Below are 10,100 nucleotides of genomic sequence, written 5' to 3'. Positions count from 1 at the left end.
TGGGGGTGGGGGGTGGGGGGCGGCCGGGAACCGAGCTGTGCTTGCGGTGGCGCAGCCCCACCCAGAGCCCAGCAGTTGCAAGTAGCGTTTCCCCTCTCCCCCTCCCCCTCATTGCCTAAGAGCGCTCTTTTCAAGTTACAGATTTCTTGAAACTACCACTTTCTAGTGGATGGCCGTTGCAAACTCTGAGCGTGACATCTCCAAACTTTTGGAGTTCCCTGGCCCCTTCTGGCGGGCGGCCAGCCCTGGGCGGAGGTGGGAGGAAGGGATGGCTGTGCGGCAAGAGAAACAAAGGGCTCCCCGGGCTTCTCGGGGGTGGAGGGGCGGCATTCTACTGGCAGGGCCGTGCGGCGACCGTGATTGCGTTGCCACGCCGCGGTCCCAGTCCCGCTAAACCTGCGGAGAACGGCAGTTGTCACCCCGCAGTCGCTCGCTGGCAGCCCGCGGAGGTGGCGCACCAACTTTTGTCTGGCGGAGCCGCGACTGTGGTTGGGTGTGGCCGCCCCGCCCCTCGCGGTTTCCCAGTTCCCCTTTGGTTAATGTGCAACTGTTTCAGGTTGCAGGAGGAGATGCTTCAGAGAGAGGAAGCCGAGGGCACCCTCCAGTCTTTCCGACAGGTTTGTAAATCCTCTTCCACTCGCAACCACCGGACCCCCCCACCCCCACCCCGAACCCACGGCCGCGGGCAATTCTAAAAGTTAATTACCCCAAGTCTAAATAATGCAAAACTTCACACGTCTGTGCGCAAGGCCCCCTAGTGGCAGAAAGGCCAGATTGGTGCCTCTCCGGATAAAAACCCTTGGAGGATTTAAACTGTCCCTTAGGACATAAAGAAAATCTTTAAATTTTTACTTTGTTTCCAAATTTCTTATAAAAAAATTTTCTTTGCCGTTTCAATTTTGGAACACATAGATATTCTGATTTCGAACAGTTACAAGTTGAGTTAGATTGCAGTTTGCTAAGTTAGCTAACTTTACAAGGTCACAAAAATCGCAATTCTGCCCTGTAGTTAAAAATGTAACCGTGTTGGACATAAGAAACTTAGTTAAACTGGCATTAAGCCAACAAGTTTTAGGTTCTATTTTTGCAGTGAAGTTAGATGGAAGTATCGCTATGCACAACTATTTTGTGATCTAATAAGGGTGAAAAGGAGCCATCTGTGCCCTGGCTGGAAGGTATTAATGGTTTCTCTGGGCTGCCCTATGGAATGTAGAAAGAGACCTCTGGCTAGTGTGGTGGTTCTGAAGAGAAATAATAGGAGTCTTTGTGTTCCTAGGAGAAGCTTTGCAACAGGCTACATTCTTATTGAATATGTAATGATGTAAGCACAGTTCTCATTGGACACAAGTATTTGCTAACATCCGTTATCTAATATCTGGTCCAGACTTGTGAAGTACGTGATGTGAAAAGTTCTTAAAGCTACAGTCATGCCTCACGTTTGGAAAGGCCTTTTTTTAAAATTTTTTTATTGAGTCCTTGTATTGTTGGGTCCTTAGTATTCTCTTCATAGATAAAAATTAACCCTAAAGCTGAGGAATGGAAGTTTAATTAAAGGTTGTTTATTTTTTCCTCCAAATTAAGATGGACTTAAAAGAATTTTTTAACTTAAAATTGAAATCCAAAAGCAGGAAGAGTTCCCAGCACAGTTTTATTCTCCTGAACACTTATTGGGATTGGGTATAAAAGCACTCTCACATGCAAAGTCCAGAATAACATTTGAAGCAGAAATACATTTGCCAAAGTAACTTAAACACATCAGTGTGTGATCATTACATCTGTTAAAGTTTTCTGCAGAGAAGCGAGTTAATATAAAACAATATTAGTATAAAAGGTCTATTTAGGGATCAGATGACATTTCCCATATTCTCTTTAATGAAATGTCACGTTGCACTTTTTTATAGAGGCTAGTAAAATTATCTTTTATATCATTTTTCAGGGTTTAACAACAAGCAAAAAAGAATTTTTTTCCCCAGCCTGATTTTTTTTTTATCATCACCTATTCCTCATTCACTTTTCATGAAGGTGATAGAAGTGTCTCAACATTTTAAGAATGTAAGGCTATAAACTGTACTGCAAATAGAATTGCTTATAAGACAAGAGGCATAAAAATCCTCATGACATTCCCTTGAGGGGAAATAAAATCTGAGTTGCAAAATTATATATTCTGATTTGAAATGTAGCAGTTAACAAATGGTGAAAACTCAGACGGAGAGCCAGAGCAGCAAGAATTCTACACAGACAGTAGTTTCGTTATAGGTAAGCCTTTGGACTAGTCATTCTGAAACAAACTAAGTAACTGAATTGACAGGCACGGTGCTAAGTGAAGGATGGACACACCCTTATAGGAGGAGACGGGGGGGAGTTTCAGGAAAAGAAGGTCCAGCAGAGAAAGCAAAGCAAATACAGTTCAGAGTTATATTTCTTTCCTGATTTGCCTATCCTGCATCTCTGCCATTGCCCATCCTAAATTGGAGTATAAACCTAGACTTATAACCTGAATGCCAAATGACTACACATTTGCTTTGGATCATAATGATGTTTTAGGTGATTTGAGTGGAGGAAAAAAGAGCTCAGGTATACACTAAAACTTCTGACGCAGGAATTTCTGTTCTGTATGGACTCATGTATTCAAGTATGAGACCTGGTGAACACCTGTCTTGATGTTATTCCATAATATTAATACGATGGCATTGATTTTTCTAGATTTAAAGAAAAACACTTCACTGGTATAATGTAGATTCAGTAACAATTCATGGAGTACAGTTCACCATGTTGGCATACATTTATTTATTTTTAAATTGTCTATTAGCTACCTTGATGTAACATAGTAGGTCCCAGTTCAAATTTGTTAATAAGAAAACATAGTATATTGGCACTGGGTGATTTATAAAGTTATTCGAAAGTCATAAGCTTGTCAACGCCATTTTTATGATGAAGACAATAAGCTCATGTGATTCATAAGAGTGAATAAATTAGATAAGCCATAGACTTTAGCATGCTCCATGTCCCATCTTTCCTCTTTGAAATAGGATGTGGACAATGCCTCTTTGGCACGTCTTGACCTTGAGCGTAAAGTGGAATCCTTGCAAGAAGAGATTGCCTTTTTGAAGAAACTCCACGATGAGGTAAGTGGAGTCGCTTTCCGCGAGTGAACACGGGGGAAGCTGTCCCCATCCTCCACGTGGGTGACCTGCTGCCTGTTCCTCTTGCTGTTCCCCAGGAGATCCACGAGCTGCAGGCCCAGATTCAGGAGCAGCATGTCCAGATCGACGTGGATGTCTCCAAGCCTGACCTCACCGCTGCCCTGCGCGACGTCCGGCAGCAGTACGAAAGCGTAGCAGCCAAGAACCTTCAGGAGGCCGAGGAATGGTACAAGTCCAAGGTATGGAACAGAAGCAATGCACTGTGTTCGCGCCCTGCAGCTCCAGTCAGGAAGCAGGCCCTGACTTCAAGGCCAAGGTGTATTTGTTGCTCTAGCCTCTCCGCCCACAGCAGACTCCCTTCCCTTGACTCTTCTCTGATTCTACTTCAGAGTAAACCCTACACCACGCCCTGGACCTCCACGCTTTTAAAATGAGGGTAATAGCATGAATTTCTACTTGAAACTATCAACGTCAGCATTCCATCACTTTTTCTCTGGTTTCCAAGACGTAATTATTCTTTTCATTTTTAAATATATTTTTTATTGTTGACAGTATTAGAGATCTGTCCCATCCGCCCCCCGTTCCCCTCTCCTCCCAACCCCACATCAAGGTATGTCATTCTCACATGGTCTCACTTATTTGTGGAATCTAATGAACAAAATGAATGGTCCAAAACAGAAATTTAGACATATTTTGGCAGACACTGAGATTTGAACTTAACATAGCAAGTTCGGTTTGTGTTATGCCTTTGTTTGTTTGCGACCTTTAAGCTTTCTCATTTGCTCGGGTAAGGTAGAATCTTAGAATCGAGTCGCCTGGGTGATCTACATTTCTCTTTCCTTCCTGGCAGTTTGCTGACCTCTCCGAGGCTGCTAACCGGAACAATGATGCCCTGCGCCAGGCGAAGCAAGAGTCAAATGAGTACCGGAGACAGGTGCAGTCCCTCACCTGCGAAGTGGATGCCCTTAAAGGAACTGTGAGTATCACGCACAATAAAAGAGGGGAAATGGCCCATTTGAACCCATTCAATTGACCAAGCTCATAGTGACATCTGAACAAAACTCCCAACCAAGAAAAATATGTATTTTCACCCAAAGAAAATGAGTTAAGACAGATCCAAAAAGCACTTGAGATCTGTAAGTTTTAGCTTACGTTCTGACTGCTATTAAGGAGGGACTTGGTACTTGTATTCTTTGCCTAGCATCGAAGTGTTCGCCATTTGCCACTGAGGGAAATGGTTGCAGGTGGTCTGCCAATGGTTCTGGGAACAGCAGGGTTTTTCTGGAAAGTCACCGCGGAAGCCTTTCTCACCTCCTGCAGAACGAGTCTCTGGAACGCCAGATGCGTGAGATGGAGGAGAACTTTGCTGTTGAAGCTGCTAACTACCAAGACACTATCGGCCGCCTGCAGGACGAGATCCAGAACATGAAGGAAGAAATGGCTCGTCACCTTCGGGAATACCAAGACCTGCTGAATGTTAAGATGGCCCTGGACATTGAGATTGCCACCTACAGGAAACTGCTGGAAGGCGAGGAGAGCAGGTATGGAACAAGGTCCAGAGCGTGTGAATTAGCAGCTGCCATTGGCTCGGTTGAATGCCGCTCGCTTTACATATTGTATCTCATATCCTCTTTAGAGCATTTCTTTAAGGTGGCTGTTTATCTACCACTTTTTATCAATAAAGAACCTTAGGTTCAAAGAGATGGAGCAACTCGCCCTAGTCAGTAGCAGTGCTGGGATTTGAAGCTATGATTCTCTGAAAGCCAGTGCTTTTCCCACGCTGTAAGGCCTCCAGCTCACGCCCCTGCGCAGAAAATGCTGGGGGTAAAACGTTTAAATGTACCAATGAGATCAATCAGGGGTAAATGCTTCTGAAGCAAATCCCTCACGAAACACGAGTACATTTTCTTATTTGATGAAAACTATAAGTGTATAAATTTATTGTCGTTCGAGTTATTTTTCAAACATTTACTGTTTTTCTTTCTTTCATAGGATTTCTCTGCCTCTTCCCACCTTTGCTTCCCTGAACCTGAGAGGTAAGCATTTGATTGCTACTTATGAGTAATTTCAGTAGCTTGTAACCATTCTCTTTATAAAGCACTCATTTTAAAAATGATACTTGAAAAATGCTATACCAGAGAAAGTTCTAGAAAACATCCTATTTTCAAACCCAACTACTGCCTTACCTTCTGTGCAAACTCTGCTGACTTGCCCCTGCTGGCGCATACACTGCAGTAGTTTATCTCATCCTGACGCTCCAGTGCTGTCAGCCTGGGTTTTAAAATAGGTGATGGTCTTTAGAATTATTTTGGGAGTAGTGCTTTAAACAGTTGTGAACAAAAACCGTAATTCTTTGGGGAAAATGGTTACTTGTCTTGCTAAAATTTAATTTTCACTCATTTGGGCCCCTTTTTTTTTTATTCAGAAACCAATCTGGATTCACTCCCTCTGGTGGACACCCATTCAAAAAGGACACTTCTGATTAAGACAGTTGAAACTAGAGATGGACAGGTTGGTATCTTCAAATCAAAATTGGAGTAATCTCAGGCACTGATCTTCTTTTAAATCAATAAGTCTAGCTCAGATACAGCCAGCTGATTGGGGAGGTTTCTGTTTCACTGGTGCCAACGAGAAAGAGAATTGGCCCCTTCTTCCAGCACTATATACAGCCAACTAAGTATTTGGCTCCTGGATGTGAAAGGCAGATAACAGTCTTCCAATTAGTGATTTTTCTATGGTCCTTAATTTAAAATGGGAGTACAGCTTCCTTAAGTCACTTCCTAGACTAGCTTTATGAACTATTGCATTAGATTACCAATGTCGTGATCCTGGACACACCGCCTTCCCTAAACACTCCTAGGCCCTCTTACACAACACAAGGACATGCCATGTGATCAAGTCCTTTTCATGTCAGCTCTGTGCCAGGAAAGCAATGGTCCAAAGTTATTGTAGTCCTCATATAATCTTCCCTTGCACACAAACTTAAAATATGTTATCATTGTTTTTAAACTTTGCTGCATAGAATTATTACAGCATCCTTCCTCATAAACACAGGCCTTTTTAAAATGTTTTTTTTCAGTCATGATATTCCATTGTTTTTTTTTGTTTACATAGTATCTGTCCCCTGTACCTCCCACCCCCCGTTGTAACCCTGGTCATGCAGAACCAACATAACCTTCCAGCTTCCCCAATAAATTACATATAATTAGTAGGGTTTTTCTTTGTCATGCTTAATTGAGTAATTTAATCTTTGGCATGCAGTATTATATTTTATTTGAATTTTATCTTTTTTTAACAGGTCATCAATGAAACTCAGCATCACGATGATCTGGAGTGAATATTGCATGCACTCAGTGCTGCAACACATTACCAGCAAGAATAAAAAGGAAATCCGTATCTTAAAGAAACAGCTTTCAAGTGCCTTTCTGCAGTTTTTCAGGAGCGCAAGATAGATTTGGAATAAGAATAAGCTCTAGTTCTTAAGAACCAACACTTCTAAGAGAATTAGAAAAAAAGTTTACAACATAACCTAGTTTATGAAGAAGGCTTGTGCTAGAATACTTTTTAAGAAGTATTTTTGAATACCATTAAAACTGCTTTTTTTCCAACAAGTTATCTGACCAATCTGTTTCTGCTTCAATAAATCTTTGAAAAACTCTTTTGGTGTCTTATTTAATAATAGCTTCTCTCAATTTTATGAGACTATGTTTTAGTTAAAAAAATATTTGGTCCTATTGGTTAATTTGACACAAAAATCAAGTTTAGGTTAATTCAATAAATTCAACTTGTTTATGCTTGAGATGTAGCCCTTAATTGGTTATTTAGGTAGACTTCACTTCAATTTTTTTTTCCTAAATAAACTAGAGGCCTGGCCTGGGGGGATTAGGCCTCCAACATCCCCTGAGGGGTCCTGGATTAAGAGGGCAGCCAGGTTAAGGGACCCCACTGGTGCCAGGTTGATTGGGGTTGGGGAGGATCCGAGGGAGGGCTCCAGGCATGTCTGGCTCATTTTGCCCACCTAGTCCCAGTCCTGATTAGCTGGATCCCAGCAGCAAGCTAACCTGCCAGTTGGAGCATCTGTCCCCTGGTGGTCAGTGCACATCATAGTGACTGGTCAAATGGTTGGACACTTAGCATATTAGGCTTTTATATATATAGACTAGAGGCCCAATGCATGGAAATTTGTGTAACAGTAGGCCTTCCCCCAGCTGCTGGCACCAGCTTCCCTCCAGCCCTGGCTTGGTCAGGAAGGATGTCCAGAAGACGTCCAGTCTACTTAGCATATTATCCCTTTATTATTATAGATTATACATCCTATTTAATAAAGAGGGAATATGCAAAGTGACCATCATGCCCTCACAAGATGGCAGTGCCCACAGCCAATAAAGAGGGAATATGCTAATTGACTGCCACCCCCTCACAAGATGGTGGCACGCAGTCCCCTCAGCCCCACCTCATCCAGCCTCAGTCCCCCAATCCCCTCAGCCCTGCCTCATCCAGCTGGAGTCGCCCAGTCCCCTCAGCCCCACAAGGGAAAGGCAGTTGGGGGCAATCAAGCTGGAAGGGGAGGGAAGTTGGAGGCAATTGGGCCGGTAGGGGAGGGCCAGTTGGGGACAATCATGCTGGCAGGGGAGCAGTTAGGCATCAATCAGGCTGGCAGGAGAACAGTTAGGGGGCTATCAGGCTGGCAGGAAGGAGCCAGCAGTCGGACATCCCCCAAGGGGTCCCAGATTGGAGAGGGTGCAGGTTGGGCTGAGGGACCCCCCCCTCCCCCATGCACGAATTTCATGCACCAGGCTTCTGGTAATAACATACAAAATTTACAGCAGCTCTTTTCATAGAATGATTCTAGCTGGGTCCATACCCTTGTGTAATTTCAGTTCTAACAAATAGACTTCCTAAAATTGAAAACTTTGACTAAAATGAAAATCTTTTCTTGGTATATGTAGCAAATGAGTAGCACAAATCCCACTTGTGGGACTTAAAGCATAGGACAATAGGCAGGATACTGGGGCTTCATCTTCCATTAGCAAGATGCAAAGAAAGGGGACAAGTTCAAGTTTCCACATGAAACTGCCCAGCTTTTCTGTGTGTGCATCTATGTAAAGGAGACGTAAATCTGTATTTACCTATAGATGGATATTCTTAAAGACCTTTGCAGGTGGGGAACAATGCTGACACAAGATAAGGGAAAATCCTTACCTTTTCATCTGGGAGATGAGACTAATCCATGTGAGTCAGATGGTGAAATGATGCTAACTGTAAGTGTAATAAACTTTCACCCCTGAAGCAAGGACAATGAAGTATGGTCATGACAATCTGTCGCTAGACCATGCAACGTGAGCAGGCTCTAGGAACGGGTACAGTTTAGGGAGGCCCTGGCCAGGTAGCACAGTTGGTGAGAGCGTTGTCTCAGGTCCAATTTCCAGTCAGGACACATACAAGAATCAACCAAGGCATGCATCAATAAGTGAAACAACAAATTGATGTCTCTCCATTCCTCTCTCTCTAAAAAAAATCTTTTTTTAATAAAAATTAAAAAAGGAGAGGGGGGGCGGGTATTACCTGAAGGCAATGAAGTTGTAAAGGTAGATTGTGTTTTTTCTGAAGGGAAACTCCTTCGGGAAATTTTCTGGATTCTCCAAGTCCCAATTTACTATATTACTATTATGCCCCTCCTCCAGGAATGATGTGGTCGGCACTTGTAGTTTTTAGGGGTTTATGTGTATCTTTCTCGGGAGTCAATGAGGGAAATGGTGAAATAGTTTGTGCAAAGCCCACCTACGTGCCAGGCATTGTGCTCAGTAATGTTAGCTGCGTGTTTCATGGTTTTTGTTACTGCTGACACTGGGTGAGTAAAGAAAGGATGGGCCTGGTGGTGACCCCTGGTGGGTGACTTCCCATCCTAGTTCCCTTAGGGTGGACAGGGTCTGTGCTTGCTTAGTAACAGTGTCCCCCTTTCAGACTCACACGTGTACCAGCTTGGTCAATAGCTCTCCGGTCATCCTACCCTTGCAGGGAAGGACAGTCACCCTGGAAGTCCTTAGTGTGTCCCCTCAGCCCCTCACCCTCCAACTGTGAACAGCTGACACGTTGAAAGGCATGAGCAGCATCGCTAGAGCAAATATCCAGGTCTTTGGGCCCTTAAGGTGCTTTTTCTAGTTAGTTTTGTTTTCTGTTCTCTAGCTATTCTCACCATATTCCCCTCCGTCTCCTCACCTCACTTACCCCATCTCTTCTTCCGTTTCTACCTGCCTTTGGCTTAGGAGCTCATCCAGGGAAGACACCAGCCTGTGTTGGTTTTTTTCAAGCACGTGACCTTTTTAAAATTATTATTTTCAATTGAAGCTATAGGGTTTTGTTTTTTGGTGTGTTTTTCTCAGGGCAAATGAACCAGGATGACCAGTTCTGCCTATATATTTTGAGTGGGCTCCCCACCCTTAAAAAAAATCTTGCAGCTCTTTCTACATCGGCCTCCCTGAAATGGAAAGGATGAGCTGGCCTCCCTTATCTGTGACTCTCAGAAATTAGCCCTTAATGAGGAGCCTCAAAGTGGCCCAGCTCATAGGAATTCAAATCTATTTAAGTCTTTTTTTATTTTTATCTTTAATTATACTATTAGCATTTTCCCTATCTTCTGTTTAGAAAAACGAATAAAAAGAAACTATGTTCTCACCACCTATGGTGAAGCAAAGATTGATGCTTGGTTCTTTTATGTATAACATTAGCCAAGATTAAAGGAGATAAAATAAAGTAGGGGGTGGGGAGAAGGAAGTGACGACATAAAGTATCAGTCTGAAAGAAGTTACCAAGGGGACCATGAAGTCCATGGAAATAATGTGAAAATTGAGTCTTGCTATGTTTTCTCCCAGTAGTGGCAGCTGGAAGAGGTGGCTGGTGAGTGAGACAAGTGTCTGTTTTAGCTATAACATGCCTAACTGAAGATCCACCTTCCCA

At 43.2% G+C, this 10,100-nt stretch overlaps 1 protein-coding gene across 1 annotated transcript in view; it reads left to right on the top strand.

The window, feature by feature from the left end:
- Positions 1 to 6,801, top strand: part of VIM (vimentin) — an 8,768-nt gene extending 1,967 nt beyond the window's left edge. The window contains exons 3-10 of the mRNA XM_015565285.1: positions 557 to 617; positions 3,030 to 3,125; positions 3,221 to 3,382; positions 3,994 to 4,119; positions 4,464 to 4,684; positions 5,136 to 5,179; positions 5,569 to 5,654; positions 6,442 to 6,801. Of these exons, the coding sequence (XP_015420771.1) occupies positions 557 to 617; positions 3,030 to 3,125; positions 3,221 to 3,382; positions 3,994 to 4,119; positions 4,464 to 4,684; positions 5,136 to 5,179; positions 5,569 to 5,654; positions 6,442 to 6,480 (835 nt within the window). The 3' untranslated portion in view covers positions 6,481 to 6,801. The remainder of the gene's footprint in view (positions 1 to 556; positions 618 to 3,029; positions 3,126 to 3,220; positions 3,383 to 3,993; positions 4,120 to 4,463; positions 4,685 to 5,135; positions 5,180 to 5,568; positions 5,655 to 6,441) is intronic.
- The last annotated feature ends 3,299 nt before the right edge of the window (positions 6,802 to 10,100 follow it).

The sequence above is a fragment of the Myotis davidii genome, unplaced genomic scaffold, assembly GCF_000327345.1.
Source record: "Myotis davidii unplaced genomic scaffold, ASM32734v1 scaffold980, whole genome shotgun sequence".
NCBI lineage: Eukaryota > Metazoa > Chordata > Mammalia > Chiroptera > Vespertilionidae > Myotis > Myotis davidii.
The sequence above is the reverse complement of the archived record's forward strand: the minus strand, read 5'-3'. Positions and strand labels throughout refer to the sequence as shown.